Below are 25,680 nucleotides of genomic sequence, written 5' to 3'. Positions count from 1 at the left end.
AAGGAGCTTGACCACGGAAAAAGTCAGAGACCTAAATTCTAGTCTGTGTGACATCAGGGGTCACAACTTTACTTATCTGCAGAACAGGCCTCAGTATACCAGTTGTTATAATATTATTATATTATTTGGGGGAGGAAATAACAAACATAGAGACAGATCTTTGAAATATTGGCCTAAAATGTAAGCAGCATCATTAAGGGAGGCATTGGTGTGACCTAGATGTCACCCGACGGGGTTAGGGTTTCATCGGAGCCAACTGCCCTGGATAAAAATGGAATGATTTCCCCAAGTCCAGTCAAAGCTCTTACGTGCCATCCCTGAAAGCACAAACTAGGGATCAATGAACAATGCTTTCCTCCTCCTTCTGAAAATGTGGTAGGATTTAGGGTTTTATGGCAACAAAACTTGTCTTTGTTAAGACGTGACTTGCAAAACAAACCCACATGGGGGAGTTGGCAGTGTCAAATGACAGTACTTTTTTTTTAATGCTGAAACAGCAAATGCTTTTTATGTTCAGATTTGTTTCCTTCTATATTTGTAGATTAAATTTACAACTAAGCAATATTCACTACTACAAACAATTAGACTCTTCCTGAATATTCTTCCAGGGGAGGTGAGTTGGAAGCTTCTCGGTAGGGCTGGGTTGGGGGATTGTGCAAAGGTGAAATCCTACGGCATTAAGGGTCTCTTGTCAAAGGTCTTATCTATGATTTGGATGTGAACATAACATATGGGACCAGCAGAGCTACTAGGCTTCCCTGTCAGGAATCTATGCTTCTGGGAGAGAGGTAGTATCATTCTAACACAGAAAATTTAATCCATGTTTACCTTTTAGTAATGACTTTAAAGATGGTGATTTCATAAGCAAAGATTCCTGAAGACATATTTAAGAATGTGTCATAAAATCAAGCACGCAAACAAAATCACTTACTTTGTTTTCAGATGAATTCTACTTGGTAGTGCTCTCCTAGTAATTGAGATTTAAGAACAAACTCAGAACTCGTACACACAGTGCCGATTTGGAACAGTTCCATACCTATCACTTTATTATATTTTAATGAAACCAGTTACAGATTGGATGATGGTTATGTGTTCTTTGGCTTTTTAAATACCCTTTTCTCTTGTTAAATCACCCTATGGCTAGGAGATCCCATTGTTCACTTTGCAAGAATGGTGGCAAATTCAAATGACACATATTAACTTTCTTTCTGATTCTGCAATCACAAAAATCTTGCAAAGATGCCACCTTGTGCTATCCTAAAGGCAGTTCAGTTAAAAAAAAAATTACTCGAAGACTTTCTTTTCCTTTAAAGAAGTGAATTGTCTGAGCTGAAATATGGCTTCCTGTTCTACTGCATCAGCTTTCTGTGTTGTTCTCCAGGAACAGGTTTACAAGTTCAAGTTCAGGTTTAAACTAAATAAAACACTCCTCAGGAGTTTATAACTGAGCCTCATTTACATGTGCTCCCTCTGAACTCTACCGGCCTCTGTACACTAGTTTCCAAGGCTTGGGGGAGGAATGTTTTACAGTTGGAATCTGTACTGCTTTCTCAGGCATTTTAGACTCAGAGGCCAGGCAACAGCAAGCTTTAGTTAGTATTAAAAGTTTCCTCAGATGTACTATAAAGTCAAAGAAAGAGGGGAAGAAAGACAAGGCCAGGCCTGGAGAACTGAATCTTCTTAATTTTCCCGATAAGGCTTTCGTGGTAACATTCCAGTTAAAACGATTCTGGATGCATATTCTAGAATTCCATAGTCATGACTTTAGATTTCTCTGAAATCATTTTCAACTCTTTGTGGAAAGTGGTCAATGCATATTTATTCCCTCCAAATATAAGACCTAGGGTTTGTGTAAACTGGTTGTCTGACTTGAAAAATGCAGTTAAAAAGTGTTATGAAGATAAATGTCCCCAACTCAGAAGGGACTCCTTATTATGTTTATGAAAAAACCTAAGGGATTTTTGAGGTCAAAAAGATCTCAGGGATTTTCCAGCCAACAAAGTTACACTAGAGAGGAAGAAACGGCTATTTTTGGTTTAGAAGCTTGAAGGGTTGAAGTAGGGGTTCTGAGATGCTCATAGAAACCAATCTGGAGAGAACTGGCTTCCTGGCTGACTGAGATTAAGACTCCATCTCCTTGCTAAGAAGGGTCCTGGGGTTCAGAGAAAGCAGTGATGGTCTTGAACTTAGCCTAGCTCAAATGCTAAGACACATTAAGGATTTTTAAAAACCAAATTAAATGTGAATATGCGTCCAAATAAAACCCTTTGCTATGAACATAGTAAGTTTCTTCTATTGGATAAAGACGTGAATAAAAGTAGAATCCACATAGATGACATTCTGTAGAAATGAACGATAAAATTAGTTTCTTTGGGGGTGGCAGTTTACTTATGACGACTGAATGAAATCAGGACTCACAACCCGAAGAGTTTCTCTGCCTTTGGCCAGGAACGATTGGCCAAGCTGCAGAAAGATAATAATCTGCATATGTGATAGTCTCTACTATACCATTGGTCACTCAATCCCAAATTACTGAGAATCACATGTTCTCTCCTTTGTCTAGTTTTTGTTTCTCTTCTTTCTTACTCATAAATATCTATCCAATTTTGACTCATTCTCCACTATCCTTTGAACTTCTGCCTTAAGGGTTGTTGCAGGAAACAAAGTAAACATAACTGCCAATGTCAATTTTTTTTTTTTTTTTTTAAGTAACTCTGGCAAAATGGTGGATGGGAGGAATTCGATACTCAAATGCTTTGCAGATTTTCCCGAGGATTTAATCTATCCATGCAGATCTTAATTCTTCTGAAGACAAAATAATTTGATAGTTGACCTGATAGTTCAAAAAGTTTTACATTCATCAGTGTGTTGGTAGACTGATGCAGATCTAATGTTATTTCATTCATGCTGATTCTTAGGGCAAAACAGTACTCTCATCCTTCAGCAATTTTCTTTTAGAAACAGAGGCCACCAATTTGGAAACATGCTCGTTGGATGGAGCTACATGGAAGGCACAGGATGAAGAGGGCAAGCTATTTCCTGGACACAAATCAGGCACTTGGAGAAGCTGCCTTCTCTCTCCTGCTCCCTTAGAGTTATTCAGTGGGTACAATCCCTCATCTTACTACGGAGCTTAATTCCGTGCCTGGTTCTTATTCAAAGCAAGCAGCCAGGAAGGGGTGCAGAGGGACAGTCCAGATTTGACATCACTGTCCCCAGAACTGAGGAGCACTAGTGAATTCCATAAGGAGTGTCATTCGGCAGTTCTTGTTTTACAAAGGTCATTGTGATGCAAGGCTCAGGGGAAGAGCCAAGCAAATAGCGTTCCTGGAAGATGGTGGGGGTGGGTTAAGGGAAAGGATTATGTTATTAGGAGGGAGGGGTGAAGAGAATTTGGTACATCTTTAGACTTCGACAGGAAAAAATATTTGGGAAGAAGCCAGCAGAGAGATACAGCCTGGCCCGAGCTGAATGGTAATGATGGAACTAATAGCAACATTGAGAGCTATCCAGATACCAGAGAGAACAACTGGCAGATATTAAAATCATTATAAGATGTGAAATTATACCTCTTGCTGCGTCATTATCACTACATTTCATAATATTTGTCTAGAAAAGCACACAAAGCCTATCAGGTTAAATTAATCCTAGTGATCAATTTCAGTTTTTATTCTAATTAAACAGTTTCAATTTAATTAATGTGAGCACAGAAATTAGGCAAAATTACAAATGTAAATGTTGAACTTTAAATCAAAGGTCCTCCCGGCTCCCTGCCTCCTATAGAAGTACCTTAAAATATTTGCCTGTGAAAGTAGATGGGAGTTTTAACCTTTGTCTGCACTGTGAAGGACAGAAGTTAGAAAAATACGCCACCGAAAGCTTCCCCAGAGCACAGACAGAAGCACAGGTTTAAAACCCACCCACCCACACACACACACACCACACGCACACAATACTAGGTGGTAGTGTGTGAAGATAAATTCTGCACAGTGAACTTTGGAAGCATATGCTTTTGTTCCTCAGGATTCCAATGCACTTGGGTCAGTCTAATGGATATTGAACTTCTATAAAACACCTCTGTAAAATAGAAACTGTGCACCCATATCCTAAGCCACATATTAAACTACCAGTCCCTTCCCTCCCTGGTGTCAGAAACCCTGCCTCTCAGACCTGCTTTGCCTCTGATTAGCTGTGTGGCTTCACAAGTCGTTTCAACTCCCTGAGCTTGGGCCCTCTTGTCTGGAGGGGCTGTTTTATCAAAAGTATACACACTTTATTCCAAAATGCACTTCAAGTCATATCTGAAAAATGATGGGGTGTGGAGGTGACAATCTTTAAGAAAACTATCAGCTTCAGGATTCTGAATTTCTGTAACTTCCCAAAATACCAGCATCTTAAAATGGATTTGAAAATGGCATGGGGTACATGTGTCTGAGTCATCCTATAAACACCTTTAAAGAACCTTTCTTCTCCCTTAATAAAAATCCTAAGGAGATGGGATCCAGAGCTCTACAAGTTTGAAGAAGAAAAGGACCTGTAAATGGATTCTTCCCCTACAAAGAAGGAAAAAGATGGCAAAAATATGAAACAGAAAAAAAGATAATGAAAAGAAATGCATGTTCTTTTGTTTTTTTTTTGTATTTAAAAAACTTGTCCTGGTGAATCATACTTAATAACATGTCTGTAGTGTCACAGAGTCTTGGTCTTAGAAGAATGTTATATGCAGTGTAAGGTTCTATGTTATTTCTCTTATCCATAAAATAGCCACAACTTCTTTTCCCACAAATAAGCCTTCATCCACGAACCCTCATCATGACTTGTTCACAATTGTATATGAGAATTATTTGACAGCAATCAATCCACTATTACTGTTTGGGGACATTAAAGGAGAACAGCAGAGTAATTTAACAATATAGTTGATTAGTGTAATAATCATCATTAAATTTAGTAATAATAGTGGGATTTCTCCTTACCTTGGTTAATGATCATGGACAATTCATTTCTTGACTGCCAGTGGTAGAAACGGTTTTTAAAATATTAACTTCTGCCTCTTGGGAATGACACTTAGCCCATCACATTTAATTTTTGACCTTCACTGAACAGCATGATCCTAATCTCTTGACTTTATAATCTTAACTAGGAAACATTAAAATATGGATTGACTCCAGTTGGCAGGAATCTTTATGTTCTTTTCACTAAAAAAGCTATAAATCCAATGGTTGACCTTTTATTTCCAGGTCACAAATGACACCCACTCACTTTTGTCCATTCACATAGGATTTATGTTAGGGTCTACAGGTATAAGCCATGAAAGTTGAACTTTAATGAAATGTCTTTCAAAGATGTGCACTTAACCAAAAATGTCCCACAAAAAATTAGCGGATGGCCTTTTAAAAACATCTATTATATCTTCGGGTTCACTGCTGGCTTCAACTAAATCTATTTTTCACTTGTAGTAAGTTTCTTTTAATAGTAGCATTTTTCTGAGGATATAAATTAGGCTTGTGTTTGGGATGATAATAGTACCTTAGTTCCCAATTTAAGTTTCTAAACTGAAAGATTTCTGAAATGTTCTCTTTACCATCACCATAATTCATCTATCTCCAGCTGAAAAATGTTCCTTGTCCTTTTTCACAGAATCAATTGTATTGATGGGAGGTGTTCTGTGTTGTCAATCAGGGAAATGTGATTTGATGGGACCCCAAAGCAGTGAGATGGGGGAAGGAATACCAAACCCGCTCAGGTCCACGCCATCTGAGTGAGATCAATGTTTCCCATAATACTCTTCCTGTCATGTAGCACCCTGTCACAATTAATAATGTAGAAGGAGCTGATTAACTTAAGTAAAGTGCTCTCTGCTGTGTAAACACATAAAGATCTATGAGGCAAAAAAGGGGGGGGACAGGAAAGAACAAAACGTCATTTTTATTTTTCACGTGGCCACGTTCTCACTTTCCATTCTTCTCTTGTAACAATTACTATACCAGCCATTCTGACGGAGTCGATAAATTGATTTGGGTCTTGATGCTGCAGCAAAGCAGACTGATCTGAGACACCATTATCTGCGTTGGAGAGAGTGTGTGTGTGTGTGGTGGGGCTGCACTTTGGTGGCAGAGGGCAAAGGGGCAAGGTCAGGAAAGGCAAGTCGGCATTGTTCTAGATGGGAAATTAAGGCTCTACACGGAGTTTCTGGAATGGATAGATGCATGCATGTGTGTGCGCATGTGTGTGCATGTTACGTGTTGTGCATGTGTGTGTTGGGAATGGATGGAGAAAAAGAAGCCTTCAACTTGGCTAAAGGATGCAGCCTAAGTAATACAGTATGCACCACTTATTTAAGTCCCGGTGGTATTTCAGTCACTCACAGCCATCTGCAATTCAATGAGGATCACCACCCCATTAGAGCCAATCATGTCAGCTGCATATCAAAATAAACATTCAGAAACTGTGCTCCTAGGTTCATAACTTGTTTTTGCACTGGGATTTTTTTCTTCTCTCCCTCATCCAGCATAAAGTTTAATAGTTTTTTAATATGAAATTATACCATACACAGAAACTCTCCATATACATTCTTCAGTGTATTTTTCCTCACAACCAGAAACTGAAGCTGTTAGCTGAGCTTTAACTTGCTCCTTGGGAGTATGCTAAGTATGTTCTTAATAAATAAATATCATTCCACTAGCTAGTGAGAGAATTAATGGCACAGTTTATGGAAAATGGACATGGGAGGATGGAGGGAGAGACGACGCAGCCCAGGGGAAAAATTACCAGATTACCTCTGGGGTTCTCACCATATTAACATTTCTATGTCTCTACCGGCAATCACGGGTGCCTGGTCCCAAAGATGAAGGAGATGCATCCTGCCTCACTTCTGGTGCTGACGGAGCTTCCATTCTAAGGAGTGAAAAGGCAGCAGCACACGTCAGCTTTCCCTGTGCCAGGATGGGGTGCTGGGGGCTTTACATTCTAACCATATTGAATTTTCACAAAACTCTAAGTGGAATGCAGGAATTAATTTATAATTTTATAAATTATAAAGGGTATGTCATAATTATAAATTATGACATCTAAGGGTCAGAAAGGCTAAAAATTACCCCATCATAAGGGTCTCACCCTCATCTAAACCTAACTACCTTTCAAAGGCCCCATCTTCAAATACTATCACATTGGGGGTTAGGGCTTCAACATATGAAATTGGGGGGGGGGGGTTACAATTTAATCCATATGAGTCATGTACTGAGATAAATCAAAATCAAGTCCATCTGGCTCCAAAGCTTCTATTTTCTCTACTATGTTATACTGCCTTGGAGAGGAGAGTACCTCATGACCATAGGTCTTAATGCTGCTACTACCTGTAAAATCTCAGACCTCATGCATGTTAAACCAAGCTAAGTTAAGGTTTCTTCACATATAGAGATCCCACTGTGCCCTTCACCTGCTTCCCATCTCCCGCAGAATAAAGTCCAAGTGCCTTATCATTGTATAAAGGCATGTATGTATTCAAGACTAGACCCCGTTTAACTTGCCAGCCTCATTACTCAACATTCTCTGTCATTTACCTTACATTAACCAACACACGAAACAGAATTCTCTGAACACACACCACTGTTTCTCTGCATGTGCTGTTCCCCTCTCCTGGAATGGAACTATTTCTGTCTCCTTCCAAACTAGCTCATGTGAAATCTCCTCTAGAATATCTTCCATGAATTCCCTGCTTCTCCCCCGGGTTAATTACCTACTCTCTGTACTACCTGTAGATTATACATACTTCAACTGTTTCCCTTACCATATCTTACTATAATTTGTTTACTTTTCTCCTTAAAAGTCTGTGAGCAATGGATGCCAGGGATTGGATCACATACATCAGTAGTACCCTGGTGTGGTAGGTACCAGGGATATAGTATGTGCTCAGTAAATTCTGGTTTCACAATCACATAGCTGGTGAGTGGGACAGATGAGCTAGGAATCCAGATATTTTGACTCCTAGTCCAGTGCTCATTTTACTCTACCAAGATGCACTACGGTCAGTTCCCTTACTAGACCTTTCTATTGTATTGTCCTTCCATTCCCCCCACCCCTGACCCCCGGTACGACTGCTTCCCCAATACACATACATACACACTTGGCCATAGATCCACGGACGGGAGATTGTACTTGAGAGGGGCAGAACCTGTGTTCCACGAAGGCTGCCTTAAATGCAGCCTTAAATGCAAGGCTGCCCTGGGCCGCAGCTCCATTTAGCCCAACACATTCCGATTCTGGGGGTTGGGGGGCAGGGGGGTGGGAGGGGTGGCAGCACGTGCGGGGAAGGGAGAGTGTGAGGGCGAGGAACACCGGACCAGGACAGCCTGTCCTAACCCAGTGTCCCAGCTCCAACCCAGGGATCCAGCTTATCACAAGATCATGTGGTTCATTAGTTAATGTGTAAAGCATTTGGAAAGTGAAAAGCCAATTAGAAGTGCTAAGTTACTTTGTCTCTGCTATAAAGGAAGCGATGTGAAGCCTAAGGAAAAATTCTCAGGCGAATATTTTGGGGGAAGCCTGCACTGTGGAATGTAACTCAAGGAATAGGCTCCAACGAAAGGCTATACCCCCCAAAACATAGGCCACTGATAAAAGAATGTGTCTTCGTCCTCAATAAACAAACAGGAAGGTAAACAAGTGGGTGTGGGAAAAGTGGCCAGGAAGAATCACTGAGAACTCACGTGAGATCTTTGACAATCTCACATTAGACAATAGGCTCTGGCCTTGGAACTGTGTGTATCTGTGGAACCTTCAAGGTCTTAGACTCATTAGAAGGCCTGGGAAAGCCTGTGTCCTAAAGGAACCCCTCCTAATGCGAACGGTCATTATTTAGAGTGCAGAAACATTTGGTAAAGCAAATTCTTCCCCGGTATGGGATTTTCACATGCAGGGGCTTTGTGGAAAGTGGGAACCCCACCTGTACTGCCTTCTCTCCTCAGAGCATGTAGCAGGGCCAATGCACTCATTTTCCTGTTCTCTGAACTCTGTTGACTCAAGCTCAGCAAAACCAGGCTCTTTTCTTTTGCAAAGGAAGCATCTGGTTCCAAGTCATAAAAGAGAAACCCAGAACCTATTGCTGACTGTTTGATAAGCACCTGGGAGGGCACGCGGAGGGCACTGTTTCCCAGAGTTCCCCTGCAATTACAAAGGCACATGTCCTTCAACGCAGCCTTTTCAGAGTCCTCGTTTACCAGAAGTACCTTGACCCAGCCCCGTGGGAGCTGGTCTGCAGAAAACTCCAGTACTTCTGCCCAAATCCTGGACTCCAACAGAGGGCTGAAATAAGATGATCACTGTACACTCATACATGCACACAGCATACCTGTCTCCTAGACGCACAGGGAGTGAGTGTGGAGGAAAGGCACTGGAAGGAGACAAGCAGCAAGAGAGGAAAGGAGTCAAGTGCAAGAACAGGAGTTGAAAACAGCATGAAACCTACCAGGGAATGGGAAAAAGGAAGATGGCAGATACTGTTAACAGTCTACCCACTATCTATTGCCCCTTCTTTCTGCAATTTTGTTTAGGGAAGACAATGTGACCAACCCTGGGTAAATGAGTCATGATCATAGCCAATCAAGATAGTTTTGTGTTGGCTTTCTTGGCATCCTTTGCAACTAAAGATTAAAATGTGACCCGTTTTAGTCAATGAGACCCAAGTAGAAATTTGCTAACAGGAAACAGGGAAGGAATAAGGCAGGATCTTTGTTCCCTGATGTAAGAGGAATAATGGGGAAGGATATGGGTATGATGCCTGGAGCTGCAGCAGTCATTTTGCAGTCAGAGGCACCTGCTTGTGGATGCTAAGAATGGTAGAGCAGAACGTTAGAAAGAGCAAGGTTCCTGCTGGCATCATGTAGCAGCTGAAACAATGCCAACAACCACTCAATGACAGTTTTCTTGCTATGTGAGGAAAAAAAAAAAAAACCTGATTGGCTTAAGCCACACTTAATTGGGTTTTCTTCTATGAGGTAGATACTTTATCACCTTCATTTCATAGATAAGGAAACAGAATTTTAAAGGGTAACATGTCCAAGATCACTCAGATAAATGGCACAGCCTGGACGTGAAAACAAGTCTATCGTACTCTCTAATTCATGACTTTTTCCTTGTTCCCCTAAAGAAATCAGACCATGAGCGTCAAGAGCATTTCCCTTAGGAACCCTCCTCCGCTGTTGGTGGGAATGTAAGTTGGTGCAGCCACTATGGAGAACAGTATGGATTGTCCTCAAAAAACTAAAAATAGAGTTGCCATATGATCCAGCAATCCCATTCCTGGACCTATATCCAGACAAAAATATAATTCAAAAAGATACACACACCTCCTATGTTCATAGCAGCACTATTCACAATAGCCAAGACATGGAAACAACCTAAATGTCCATCGACAGATGAATAGATAAAGAAGATGTGGTACACATATAGAATGGAACACTACTCAGCCATAAAAAAGAATGAAGTAATGCCATTTGCAGCAACATGGATGCAACAAGAGATTATCATACTAAGTGAAGTAAGTCAGAAAGAGAAAGACAAATACCATATGATATCACTTATATGTGGAATCTAAAATATGACACAAAAATGAACTTTTATGAAACAGAAACAGACTCACAGACATAGAGAACAGACTTGGGTTGACAAGGGGGAGGGGAGAGTGAGAAAGACATGACGTGGGAGTTTGGGGTTAGCAGATGTAAACTATTATATATAGAATGGATAAACAACAAGGTCCTACTGTATAGCACAGGGAACTACATTCAATATTCTGTGATAAACCATAATGGGAAAGAATATATATAAAAAAAGAATATATATATTTGTATAACTGAATCACTTTGTTGTACAGCAAAAATTAACACAACATTGTAAATCAACTACATTTCAGTTTTAAAAAAAAAGAGCATTTCCCTCAGTATCCTGAAACTTCCACTGATTGGAAACATCATTATCAAGACACATTTCAGGGCTGGAAATTTTGACGGCAGTTCTGCATTTGATACTATGGTTTTCTGACTTCACTGTAAGGCTATCATCAAATTCTGATCTAACTCCTCTCAGCTTTTTACACCCATTCACAGCTTCTTGTTTCAATCTTTTCCCCCACTTCATTTTCTATCCCACTTTTCCCACAATCTCAAGGGCTAATTAAATAAATACCAGACGTTTGGTCCTTTCTCTTCTTCCACGAAATCTAAAATTTCCTGCGAAATCTCCCTTTTCTCTTCCCCTTCTCCATTGCCACTGATCTCATTTAAATACCGGAAAAGAAGCAAGCATGAAAGGAACCACTATTTATTGTGCACCTACTGTGTGTCAGATCCCACGTAAGCACCTCACCTTAATTCTTTCAACGATCATCAATTCGCTTCAAGTAAGAGGTTTCCCCAAATTTTTTTGGAGCAAGGCAACAAACAAACAGAAAGGCTAAAACCAAACCAAAATATGCCATTAAACATGACGGGATCTCCGAAGTACTAAAAACTGAGGGAGAAAAAGGAGACCAGTACCTAGAACTGAGGCTCTTGCTTGGTTCAGAAGTGAAATTTGTGGCCGAGGACAACTAAAACGTGCTGCCCAATTAAAACTTGAAAGACAACGGTTCTGTTTATTGAAAAATGTATTTTAAGCGTGTCTCATAGGCTGTCCGTGAGTCAGCTGCCAAGTGGCAAGAACTTACAGGCTGGGGTGGGGGCTGGGAAGCTGGGGGAGTCGCTCCTGCCCACAGTAAGAGGGAGCAGATGGCAGGCGTAACATCTCCGCGAGGCGGTGCTGACTATTCAACACCTACGGCTGGAGCAGAGAACATAAGAGAAAAAAATGACCAGGCACTGCCTTTCCCTGCAGATTCTGGGGGGTACATTCATTTGCCACAGTCCTTGCCACCCTCAGAGACATGATTTCCCCTTGGGAAGTCTCTTCTTCCTTGGGGCACAATTTGGCTTAAGAGGAGAAACGGGGTGCAGGGCAAGGATAGATGTGCCCAGTTGAATGAGGCTTTTGGAGTACCTTTAGGGCAGATGCTGAGTGAAAGAATCCACGAGATACTGATCTTGTGGAGGTGTTGTCCTAATTTTGTCCTAACTGGATGGTTACTTTAGATCCAGCGTTTGGTGGGCAGGTTCTGCCCATAACTAAACAGTAGCACATGAGGATGCATACAAGTCCTTCCCTGATGGGGCATGCTGAAGGGAGTGTGGGCTCTGGAATCAGAAGCAGGTTTGTGTCCTGGCTCTACGAACCCCCGGCTATGTGGTTCTGGGGAAGTCACTTCCCTCTCTTTAAACCTCAGTTTTTAAATCTGTATAATGGGGATAATAATAACGGCTCTGCCTACTTCAAAGGGTTGCTCTGAAGATCAAATGAGAAAACACTTTGTAATCCAGAAAATACTGTTTAAGTATGAGTTTAGTTATCAACTGAACAACAAATGCTGTTATTTGGTGAGCATTTAACAGGTGTCAAGCATTTACTTTCTCTACACTAACAGAATTTAAGACTCAAAGCAACCGTAGAAGGTAGATAAATACAGTTATCACCATTTTACAGTTAATAAACCAGGCTAGAAAAATTGAATTACAAAGAAAAAATTTTAAAAACTACAAAAAATGAAGCACACATACTACTGCTAAGTGATAAAATAAAGCTCCAACCAAGATCTGAAAGGAAAGCTCACAATCTCAGCTGCTCTGCTATCTGGGCTCTGGGCAGAGGCTGGCTGTTCTCACAGATGCAGACTAATGTCATTAGTAAAGGTCTTTTTCCCAGGCAGGATGAGAGAATGAACTCAGTCTTGATTTCACAGATGCAGGCTAATAGGAAACTGGGGCAGGTCTTCAGAAGAACCAAGTGCAGCATCGGTCCTATTCCTTGATGTAAGAGGATGAGTCAATCTTAGACCATAAAGAGAAAACGGTCAGTAACCTTTCATTATAAATGGTTAAGGACGAAGATAGTATTCAGGAAAGAGAGAAGTTCTGGAGACAGACTGGTTCAAACCCTGGCTACCTCGTTTGCCATGGGGCAAGTATACTCTTTGAAACTTCAGTTTCCTCGTCTGTTAAATAGGGATAACAGCACCAATCTTAGAGGGCTCTGAGGCCTGTAGGGAGTGCAGGCACACAACCTGGCACGCACTGGAGCTTAATAAATGCCCATTTGGCCAATTAACTTTTTTCAAAGTTAGGAGTAAATGGAATTTTATCTGCCATTCCTCTCCAATCCTGGGAGTTTTCAGCTGTATGGGCTTGTAACAAAAATGCTCAGATCCAATTCTAACTAGAAGCGGGAGGATAATTTTTTACTTTCCTTTCTCTAACGAAATCTGAGTTTCCTGCCTTTGCAAATTATCCAGGCTGCTCCTTGAACTTCTGTGTGGTACCTAACCTCCTACAGGCAGGCAGCTGGAGTCGGGGCAGGGCGGGGGCAGGGAATGGCTTCAGCTCACTGCAGTGCAATCTCAAGTGAGCTTGGTGTCCTGGGTGAGAACATTACGCAAGAAGGGCTGTTTCTTGGAAATGAGGGATTGGGGGGGTGGGGTCTGGCTGATATGCCAGCCGTGGGAAAGGATTCTAATTTTATCTGCTTGGTCCAGAGAAGACAGAACTCAGCGTGTCTCTCTACCTAAGATGGGATAAAGCCTTATTGACCAGCTCATGGCAAAAATTAAAAGTACAGAAAAAAGGTAAAATGTATAAGAACCAGACCCATATCATCAGTCCAAAGTTAGACAAGGACAGAAAAACTATCTAGCCTTTTCTGTCCCTTCCACCCTTTGGGAAGTTCTTCTACCCAGCTCTCTGGTCTCAAAGCCTCTTAGGCAAATCCTTATTGTAACTGGTTTCACACTGCATTATTAATGTTGTTGTCATTACTATTATTTTTTACATCTGTTTCCTCTATTAGACTTTGAACAACTTGAGGAGAATTGTTATTCCCTGACTTCTGTAGGTGTTGGGAATATAGTCAGAAATGATGAGTGACTGATGAAAGGGACTTAGGAAGTTTTGCATTTTGCAGATTGCCTGAGCTTTGGTTTCTTAGGCAGAGTTTCAGGAATATGACACACAGAATGGCAACAGATCCAAACGCTCTCCATATCCACCACCTCCCTATGTTCCTTGTGCATCCCCACCAAAGGCAGACAACGGGTGCTATGCCCATAATTTAGCTCTGCAGGGACCTCTCCAGATCAGCAGGTTTCCAGCACAGTGAAGTGTGTGGTTTGTGCATACATTTGTAAATTTCATGAGGCAAAGGCAGCCACACTGCTTGCGAGTCAGGCAGCTAAATGATTTATTAAGCAAAGGTTACGGCACCTGGGCCTTTTTGTCAACAAATCAGGCCCATGCCATGCCAAGTGATTCTTCTAATAACCCAAATGGTAATTTGGTTTTAAATAGCATTTCAGATACCACAATTCTGTTGAGGTAAGAACAGTGATAGATTTGGGTGGCAGGGAAGAAATGCCTGTTTTCTAGTACTGTTTGCACTCATTTTTCATTTTAAAGAATTAGTCCTCATTGGTGTTCTGCAGGTTAAGCATTTTATTTGAACATTCTGATTAAACTAGAACCTGAATAAAAATGAGTTCTTTGCTCAGTCCTTCTGTGTGGGAATTGGTATTTCTATTTATTACCTCATGATGAAATATTAACTTTTTTTCTCTAAATAAATGCCTCCTCTTAATGGCTCTCGTTTTCAGGGATCAGATTAAATTATGAGATGCAACTGAAATGGCCATTGGCTTTCTGCTGTTTGAGACGATGCCATGCTCTCTTATATCATTCAGTGGGCGTGCAGGGGACATTAATAGTGTCCCAAGTGAAGGAAATACTCTATGCCCCAGAGTCTTTTCTATATGTTAGTATCAACTGTCATGGTGGACAATATTGAAAAATAAGAGATTCGTGGGGGGGGGGGCGTCACGGTTTCTTAGAACAGATGGGTGTTCTAAAGGCTGTCAGGAGGTGGCTATCCCCCCATGTTAATGATGAGCTACAAAATGGAGGGGTACACGGAAAACGAAAGGCAAATCATGATAGTAGCAGAGGTAGCAGACAAGTGATTCAGAAGAATGGGACAGATAACTTGGCAGGAATGTTCCAACAGAGCCAAAAGCTGGGGTCAGATAGACAGTGCAATTGGAAGGCAATCTGAAAGAAAACTAGCTCAAGGCAAGGCTAAAGAGGAGGCAATTCTGTCTCAGTGAAGGGAGGCATTCTCTGGAGGAAAAAAGATAGACTGGAAGGGAAGGAGGAGAAAAAATGGCTTTCAATTATCCATGCTATCTTTCCCTACCAATCATTACAGATGATGAATAGGTGCAATAAAATCCAATATTCAATTTTTCCTATTTACATGGAAAGAAGGCCATAATATATTGTTACGGGGAAGAAACAGCAGGTTACCAAACAGTGTATATAATATGATCTCATTTTTGCAATATATTTGTATGCATAGAAGCAGTCTGGATGGATTTAGACAGAAATGTTAACAGTAGGACTACAAGTGATTTTTATTATTTTTCCCATCTGTATTTTCCACAATTAACATGTATCACGACTGTAATAAGATAAAGTCATTATTTTTAAACTTCCTTATGAATCATGTAGATTCAACCCATATCTGCTGACTACCCACTATGTGTTGGACATGAGAGCACAAAATGACAGTGGATTTTTTGATAAACAATCCACTCTTCCTGGCTGTTTTACAGAATTTTAGACACTCAAGTGGAGAAAGGACCATGAAGAGTTTATCTAATGATTACATTTTAAAAATTGTGGTGAAATACACACAACATAAAATTTACCATCTTAACCATTTTTAAGTGGACAGTTTAGTGATATTCAGGACATTCACACTGTTGTGCAACCATCACCACCATCCATCTTCAGAGCTTTTTTCATCTTATAAAACTAACTATACCACCAAACAATAACTCTCTACTCTGCCCTCTCCCCAGCTCCTGGCAACCACCATTCTACTTTTTGTCTCTATGAATTTGACTACACTAGGTACCTCACATAAGTGGAATCGTATAGTATTCGTCCTTTTGGGACTGGCCTATTCCACTTTGCATAATGTCTCCAAAGTTCATCTATGTTGTAACATACTGCAGAATTCCCTTTCTTTTCAATTCTGAATAATATGTATGATACCACATTAAAATGGTATATACACAATAAAATGTATATACCATATTTTGTTTATCCATTTATCTGTCAATGGACATTTGGATTGATCTTACCTTTTGGCTATTGTGAATAATGCTGCTACGAACATGGGTGTACAAGTATCTCTTGGAGACCTGGCTTTCAATTCTTTGGGGTATACACTCATGATTAGATTTTAGTGCAATCTCAGATTTAAAACCAGGGAATACGTCAGTGGTATTCCTGAGAGTTGAGCATCAGTCTCTGTTTGAATATCTGCAGGGAAAGGTGCTCACCGGCCCACGAGGCAGTACAGCACAGTGGTTTGAGAGCACAGGCCTTGGAGTCAGACAGAACTGGGGATGCATTCTTGCTCTGCTCCTCACCATGTGTGGCCTTGGGAAAATCAACAATCTCTTCAGATCTCAGGTTTCAAATCTATAAAGTGGAGATAATTATATATATCCTATTGGGTGGCTGTCAAGATTCGTTGGATAATGTACTTACGGTACTTAGTACATAGAAAATGCTCAATAAATAGAGGTTATATATAATCAAAGAACTCTTTTTTTTTTTTTAAAGAAAGGTCTTATGATAAACTGAAAGCTGCCTACTTCAAATGTCTATTCATTAGTTGGAATTCTATCTGCTGGAAAAAACAGGGACCATATCTAATCTGTCTTCTACAGGTTGATGTTTCAAGTATTTTAAGAGGTTTCTTTGGGGAAAAGGGAGACCATTTTATTTTGTATTTGTTTATGGATTTCTGTGCAGGATACCTCTCCTGCATTTTTAAAGCTTACCTATCTGCTTGGGTGACGCTTCAATTTTTACTTCTTTAAAGGCAGAAAAGAAAATATTGTTTTCCCAGAAAACTTTTCCCATAATTCAATTAATACAAATTTCATGCCTTATTAACAAAAATATTTATATAGGAAAATGCAAGCTTGCCTAGGAAATTACTAATCTGCAGGCCATGTTCAAATTATGTCTTAAAAAATTCCTGTAAATATTCCTCTTCTGAACTGATGTCCTCTCAAAAAGATTACCTAAAAATATTATTTTTATGATCTATATCTATATGTGCCTACCATTTTAAATGGTTCCAGAAAGTAGTTCCTTTAAAAAAAAAAAAAAGAGTTAATATATATACCTAAATATTAAAATACTTAGAGCACATAATTTTTATCTCAGGATATTTTTTGGGGGAAAAAGAGTAACTCCATTAGCGCAGTTTCTCATAAGATAATTGGGGATGGCTTCCTTCAAGCCAAAAGTGGCAGGTGTCACTGTGATAAAAAACATTTAAGCTGTTGTCTCTATGATGCCAAATATTTAACAGAAACCCAAAAAATTCAGTTCCAGATGCCAATACTGGGTCTACATGACATCATTCATACAGATGCGTAGAAAATCTGGATTTTTAAGAATTGAATTTTTGTGGTCAGCATCATGAAGACTCAGTTTCTGGGTTAAATAAGGCATTTGTGAAACAAAGCCATGTTGGAATAGAATACGTTTTGATTATAGAGAAACAAATTGAATGGAATGCAGGGTACAATTTCAGTTCAGTGAATCACAGCTTATATAAAAATACTATATAAAATACAAAACAGGACATTTCCAAACTGCATTTTTGAGGTTCTTAATGAAGTAACCTGAGCCCACTGGTGCTTTGAGAAAAGCAATCATCCAATGTAAAGCTACTGTCCCCAGTTTTCCCCTTCTCATTGACCTTGATCATGTGAGCCAAAAGTACAATAAGAAATGTTTCTCTACTGTAATGCCTTTGAGGTAATTATTCAACTTCAAATTCACCAGTTAAATATTTGAAGGTATGGGAAAATAAGCAATAAACTTGAACAATTTTATGGGGAGTACTGAATAGGCGATGTTAATCCCAGATGCCATGTACCTGCCAGTTTCAGAAGAAACAGCAGAAGTGGGAAATTCAAGAGTTAACCTTTATTCTCCCCTCCCTCCTTCCCCTCTCCCTCTCCTCCCAGCTGCCTCCTCTGAGGCTGTACTTTCTGTGACCCTGCTTCAGTGTAAGGAAGGCTTCAGATGCAATGCTGTTTAACCCACGCTGTCGACACAGCAATAAACTAAAACCCTTCGCAGAGAAAGCAAACGGACCCAGGAAAGCAAATCTATCTCGTTCATAAGCACCTGCTCATAGTGTTACAAACAAAGATGAATAGTTATAAATTAGGCATCTGGAGATTACATACCAAGGCACATGCACAAAATATCTTGGAGAATTTTTCAAACACTGTGTTGAGAACCTCAAAGAGAAAATTCTTTACGTCAATTCTGATAATATACAGTCACATTCTAATTAGGAGATCAGAGAGTAGTTTCTTCCAAAACTTGCATCTAATTCTATTCCACAAATCTCTAAGTATCTTTATATATGCTACCTTTGAATTCCGAAAGTCTTGCACTGTTTCTCAATTAACAGCAGCTATTTCAAAACTTTTAAAAGAGATTCTTTCTCCTTGGCCTATACTAGCACAAAACACAACTATCTATTGAAAAACAAACTCTAGATGTCCTGGCATACTCTTTTTCAATCACCTACGTCAAAATATGACATTGTATTCACATAATCCCCTCCCACCCCACTGGGGCCAGCGAAGCCAGTAACAAACACCTCCTATTTCAGTACCAACACCAGCAACTTAACAGCGCTCAGGAACCCTTTCTTTTCCTTTCTCTTAGAAAGTCTGCCAGGTTCCTGGGGACCCTATAATGAGTACATAAGAGTGACTGGCCCCCCATTCCCAGCATGCACTCTGATGTCGCCGGCAGCCAGAGTATACTCTCCAGGTTCAACAGGGGCCTACTTCTGTCTGCTTGCATGTAGAGAGGCACAGATTCCTAAAAGAGGGAGCACACGCTATCCAGCCTGGGAAAATCTTCTTCCCATAGCAAAAGCAGTTCTGGCACAGAAACCCTCCTCTCCTACCCCCTCAATACAAGAAGCAAAAATTGCAGGCACTGTTTTCCATGATTTCTAAGAACACATGGAAATGTGGCTGAAGGGCCAGGATGGGTAGGGGTCGGGAGGAAAGGGGACTGAACAGGGGCTGGGAAATGCAGCCTGTTGTGCCGAAAGACGAGTTACAATGCACCTGATGAATAAAACAAGCTGCACCACATACAGAAAAGATGAGAGCGGCCCACCTGTGTCTGTTGAGGGATATTTACAAAGCTTGGATCCCGTGGTCCAACACTGACGAATCGGTTTGCGGGGGAGGTGCTGGGTGTCGAGTAGGCTGTGAAGGGAAGGGACACATGCGTTCAGGAAGCAGCACGAGATTGCACACACAAACAACACCAAAACACACAGTCTCCGAGCCTACGCGGCTGATTAACAAGGAAATGTGCAAACACTGTAGCTAGCAGAGGGATCTGGCTAGCAAGGGCATTTTAGACAGTCAAAAAGGGAAGGGGTGTTGGCTTCCAAAGACTGTTGGAATAAAACGATGTCAAATTGGTGCTCAGATGAGCTCTTTTCTCCTTCCATCATACAAATTAGAACATGCAGGACATTTGTAAAGTATACTTTCCGAGTTAAACATGAGCTCTGGGGTCAGAAAGAGATATCCTAGTCTTTAAAAGCACAGGAGAAAGAAATTAGGTAGAAAGGGGAGGAAAGTAGTTCATTTTACAACCTTACTTTTCACCCTATTACCCTCCTAAAGATCATGAAATGTTCCTGTGCCTCTATCTCTAAATATGGAAGAGGAGTCTTTATAGAAGGGATTGGGTTCTCCAGAAAAGTGGTGGAAAACCATTTAGAGCACGCTGTCTTTACAGGCTCAGTGGGGCGTCTAGAATTTTATGATGCACAAAATGCTCTTACGGTATTAACATTTGTAGTCTTCCCACCCTAGAACCCTTCTGTTCAGGCACAAACCACCAAGATCCCGTGTAAACCTGGAACCTCAGGTACCACACTTCAGCCAACTATCCTTTTCACAGTATATGAACGTTTTGTTGTTGGTTTTTATACTTATATTTAAGAGCTTCACTCTAGTTTAGAGAGAAAAAATTCTGTGATTCTGGTGTTTCATTGGTTCATATATCCAAATGAACATTTTGTTTTCTGGCGTCCTTCAATTCACTTCTTTACCACAAACTCCAAGGATTTATTCACATTCTTTACTAAAATTTTTAGATAGACTATTATTTAATTTCAAATTTCTTAACAATACTTGTAAAAGGCATAAGTTTTCTGGACTAACACGAGACATGCACCATCTAAAAGATGAGAAGGATTTGCATTTCTTAAAAAACACAGATAATTGAGGGAATAATACCAAATTCCTTTGCCAGATTTTTTCCCCCTTGTTGACATCATCTGCTTCTCTTCCTTTGATTTTCTGTTTCAGAGAAAACTGCTCAGACTTCTTGTTTCCCTTGTTAAGCACATCTAGAGATAAAATTTCCACCAACCTGGGCCAAGTCCTATTGGTCATTAGAGCTAAGTCACCCACGCAGAGCTGTGATGGTCACGTGGGTATGGTTGTGTTAAATCAGCATGGAACAGAGAAGGAACATAAGGTTCCCCTGATGTCTATTATTAAGAAACTTTTTGTTGTTGTAGTATTTGTTTTAGAAGAATTCGTCCAATAACAGCTTTATATAAAATGATCTAAATGTATGATACACTGTACTGTCTAGTAACGTGAATCCACTGATTTCTTCCCCAGCCTATCCTATGTCAGATTAACCTGAACAGATTTGAGAAATACCTCTGCATTTAGCCATTCTGTATGTGCCTCTCACTCACTGGTATGGGGGAAATTTGCTTTTTTTAAAAGCTCAGTAAAATACTCTTTATTAATTGTTTCATTCAGCCTATTGCTCTACTTTGATATGCTCTCAGAAGTCTCAACAGAAAGTTATGTATTGAAAATGATGTACTATAATTAGCTGGTAGTGAATTTACCTGCTTCTAGGGCACAAAGAGGATGTGGGAGAGACAAGGAGGAAGCTAGTAGATAAAATAACCTGTTAAACCTGTTAGCCGTTAGGAGGAAAAAAAGTGTTTTTTCACATGTGAATAGGTAGGTAGGTAGGTTGAGAAGGAACAAAAAGGCATGAAGAGTAAGCTAAGGTTCTAAGACTAAATGACTGATGACAGATGCTGGACCACGAGGCCTTGGTTTGATGGTCCTAGCGGAGCAGTGTGTGCGTGTCAGCCCTGGTCACTGCAGACACACAGCAGGATTTCCTATGACGTTTTTACCATATTGGTGACGTCAGAAACAAGCATGCTGATTGATCCTAGGATACATGGCACTTTTTTTTTCTTTTTCTTTTTGGTGTGTGAATATAGTCCTTCGTTGACCATACATAGCACTAAGTCTGGAAAAGTCTGTATTACATCCCATTCTCTATTTTGCCATTTTGAAAGCAGGGTTAGCATACAAATAATTGAGTCACTCAAAATTACCATGAGGCTAACAATTGGCTATTGTCCCTTCTTCAATCATGAGACAAAACATCCCAGAAGGCCTTTAATGTTCTCACAGGCTATTAAAACTACTCCAAACTTTATTCTGGTTTTTAAAAAACAGAGCAATGCTGAGAGAGGTGGTAATGTGTTTGCCTTTTTAAGAAAAGGATATTACAACTACAAAAATCTGAGAGTCTCTGAGTTCCATCGAATGGAACAAAAAGTGCCCAGGGAAATTTATTCTATAGAAAGTTGATTCTGGGAAAAATCAAGGACACAGGAAAAACAAGGGAAGGAAGAAAGTCTGACTCATCTTCCATTATTGTAGCTACAATAGGCAGAGTGTTCACCTATAACAGGATGTAGTTCCAGAGATGATATGACATAAGTTGAATTTGATTTTCCTAAAGAAACAGTGGAATGAGGGAGTTATCCTGTTACACAAAAGCCTCAGTTGAAACTTTTTATTAAAACAACCATATATACCATGGTTATATACCATGTGAATCAATTACACATGCCCAGTTAAGAGTTTTCAACATGAATATAAAATCAAGTAAAGGGGGCAATGTGGTAATGAATTATATACAACTGTGTTTACTATGCTATTATAACACATTCATTATCTTTCTTAATTATAATTTTTGCCTATTTACAGCAGCAATAATCAAATGCTGCTGGAGGAGCTTCAGGACATCGTGAAATCCAGAAAATAATTTTCTAGGAAGATTATTGTAGGCATTTTTGAGAATTCTGGAGGGAAGGTTCGGGGGCATTTTACGATTTTCTGATAAAGTCAACAGGGAAATCAATTTGCTTATATAACCTCATTGTAAAAGTCCTCATGGCAAACATGACTATTAGAAATCAAATTATGATTGCTTGCCTGTTTCTGAAAAAGAAAGCATTTGCTTTTTTTTAGCAGCCATTTTACCTACATGAGCAGTATCACCATGGACCATTTTCTTAACATTTTGAAAAAACATTCCTATAAGAAGCTTCCACCAGCTCTTATTTGGGCTAATCTGATCGTACTTTTTCTCTTTCTAACATATTTCTTCAGATTACCCAAGACTCTTAGCCTTAGCCACAGGGGTAAGTACCAAAATCCCAAATCAGAATTTGATCCCATATCCTTCTGTGTTGCCCACTTACCATATGCATTGCTAATTCTATAATCCTTCACTTAGGCAGTACAAGTTGGGCCTCAGGATGATCAACTGGAAAAACAGTTCATGAACAGTTCTTTCTTTATATGCAATCGGGCCTCTGCGGATGCTGGAATCTATCTCTAGGGAGATTGTGGGATGGGCAGGGAGAGTGGCAGAGATCACCCATTAGCCCCGCTCTTTACAACCCTGCAGGTGTTCCCCGGGAGAACAGCCTCTATGTCCTCAGAAATGGATCTAACTGACTGCCTGCAAGCCAAAGAGAATTCCAACTTTTGTTGTTCCCAGGTTGTCTGTTTTTTTTGTTTGTTTGTTTGTTTTGTTTTGTTTTTCTGAATAAGAAGGAATAAGGGATGTGTCTGGATAGAGGAATCATGGCATTTCTAGATGAATCAGTTTTGAGTCTGTAATAGCCTTCACCCAACAATCATACCTGACCATGGTGCTAAGAAAGTGGTCAAATTGTTTTGAATAAAAGATGCTTGGAGTTTTCCTGTTTTGGGGAAAAAATATGACTGAAAAACAAGATATTAAGATATTAAAATATTTGTATCAATGTCAGTGGATGTTTCTTTAAAAACGGTATCAATAAAACCACTCAAATCTGACAAACTAGAAAATGTGAGTGCATCAGCTTGTTTTCAAAGTAGGCAGCCAGATTCAAGATCTAGTTCAAATTTAGCAACCCCTGAAATGCGTGTAATCACTGAAAAACAGAAGAGCGAGAAAATTTAGATAGATTTCTGTGTAGAGCTTGGGTGTGAAAGGAGAGCTGACCTTTGGACGAAGCCCCCTCCAGTGTCCACAGACCAGCCACCAGGAGGTTGAGTGGTCAGGTGGCCTGGGGCTGAACGGCCTGAGGATAGTGATGGTCAGCTCCTCTGCTGGAGCGGGGGAGTGGGGGATGACCTGGTGAGGCACCTTGGCAGGAAAGACAATGTAAGACAGCTAGTGAGCTTTGACATTCTTTGTGTGTGTGTGTGTGTGTGTGTGTGTGTGTGTGTGTTAGATATTTGTCTTCTTTTTTTAGTATATGTGCTGCCAAAGCGAGCACAGATATTTGTCTTTTTAAAAAAATTTTAATTGAAATATAGTTGACTTACAATGTTGTTAGTTTCAAGTTTACAGCAACGTGATTCAGTTATATATATATATGTACGTGCCTATTCTTTTTAAGATACATTTCCATTATAGGTTATTACAAGATATTGAGTACAATTCCCTGTGCTGTGCAGTAGGTCCTTCTTAGTTCTGACATTCTGAATTTACTTCCAGACACAGGAAGCAACAAAGTTCCCCAAACCCTGGCAGACACAAAGTTTGAAGAGAAGTTTGTGATCTGTTTCATCAGAGATTCCAACTACGTAAAAGGAGGGAATACCAATACTTCATTCCCTTAAACTCTACCAAGTCTAACCGCCGTGGTGCATCAAGGAAAGATAGTTTAATATATTCATATTCTCTCCCTCTCTCTCTTACTCTTTCTCTGTCTCTGTCTCTCTCTCGTGTGAACACTTCCTCTGTGCCAGGCTCTATGCTAAGTTTTACGGGAGATAAAAAGATAAGCCAGACACACGGCTATCCATGAAATGTTAGAGTCTAGTGGGGAGAGATGAGTACAGAAAGTGAAAATATGAGTGCCTAAAAGTAATATAAATAAAAATCTTTAGGGTGTTAAAGGACAGAAAAGTGACACCTGGCAGGGGAACAGGAAAAGCTTTGTAGAGGAGATGGAGATGGCTGTGATGACGGGCTGTAAAAGATGTGTTGGTTGACAAGTTCAGATGGATTGGGGATCACAGAGGAATCTGCATGAGCAAAGAAACAGAGGTGGGTGATGGGGATGTCAATCGCGGAGGGAAAGGAGAAAAGACGGGACGCTGTGAATGACTCTGCCATAAGGTCAGGGAAGATAAAAATTTAAGGATCAGAGACTTGAATGTTTGAAAATGGAGGAGAAAAAGTCTATTGAATTTTTCCTTCAAGAGGAAGAAATAATTTATAAAATTATCAAAGATACCAGATTTCCATTCTAAACACCATTAAGACCATTAGGCATCCTAACACTTTAAACCTTTCCCCTCCTATCTCAAAATCAGTATACACTTCACATGTTCCCTTGTGTTCAGAAACTCAGACATATTCACATGTGCGGATATCCCTTTAAAAATGCTAGTCAAAAATTCAATTTCATTCAGCTAGACTTACTGCCTGCCCAGGAATGTGCTGGTTACTGGACAGAAGCCATCCAAACAAGTTTAGGAATGCAGACTTGAACAGATCACTGTGTCTTCAGACTGCAATTTGCTAAATGTTTATCAGTGACACCTGACGGTGCACCAGAACGCATTCAGTTGCAAACTGAAGCAGTGAGATGACTAAATACCTAATTGAAATAGCTTCTGCAATCTTAACTGCACTATCACATGTTACTAGTTTTTAAAAAAAGCCCTGTGAGAAAACTTTCATTTCTAGAAAAAAATGTGGAAACTATTAGAAAATAGATTGGCTAATTTCTAAATGAAGCCCATTACAATTGAACTCATTTGGGAACTTGAACAGCACTATTTCTTGCCAGGTCATAAAAGAAATGCTGGAGGATATTGGAGTTTTTTTTCCTTCGAAGAAATCTATGAGTATCGACAAGTTTACAGGGCCTGGGTTAGCATTATTAATGTAATTATACAGCCAAGGAAACACATACAGCCTTTGTTGACACATGGATCCCCAGTATTCAGAGGTTTAGAAATTCCCACGTGAATGAATGGATATTGTAGTTTTCATCCAGATGTTTGGAATCTAGAAGATAACCACACTGAATTTCCATTACTTTGATCACATCTGTGCAGTCAGTTACCTCATTCTA

At 40.0% G+C, this 25,680-nt stretch overlaps 1 protein-coding gene across 3 annotated transcripts in view; it reads right to left on the bottom strand.

The window, feature by feature from the left end:
* The window catches only part of NFIA (nuclear factor I A), a 373,912-nt gene that overhangs the window by 16,178 nt on the left and 332,054 nt on the right, over window positions 1-25,680 (bottom strand). For 2 of the 3 annotated variants that reach the window (XM_059923725.1, XM_059923733.1), the window contains one exon: window positions 19,365-19,456. The exons of the other annotated variant lie outside the window; for it this stretch is intronic. In XM_059923725.1, coding sequence (XP_059779708.1) covers window positions 19,365-19,456 — 92 coding nt within the window. The remainder of the gene's footprint in view (window positions 1-19,364; window positions 19,457-25,680) is intronic. 3 annotated transcript variants of the gene reach the window in all.

This window comes from Balaenoptera ricei, chromosome 1, assembly GCF_028023285.1.
Source record: "Balaenoptera ricei isolate mBalRic1 chromosome 1, mBalRic1.hap2, whole genome shotgun sequence".
NCBI lineage: Eukaryota > Metazoa > Chordata > Mammalia > Artiodactyla > Balaenopteridae > Balaenoptera > Balaenoptera ricei.
The sequence above is the reverse complement of the archived record's forward strand: the minus strand, read 5'-3'. Positions and strand labels throughout refer to the sequence as shown.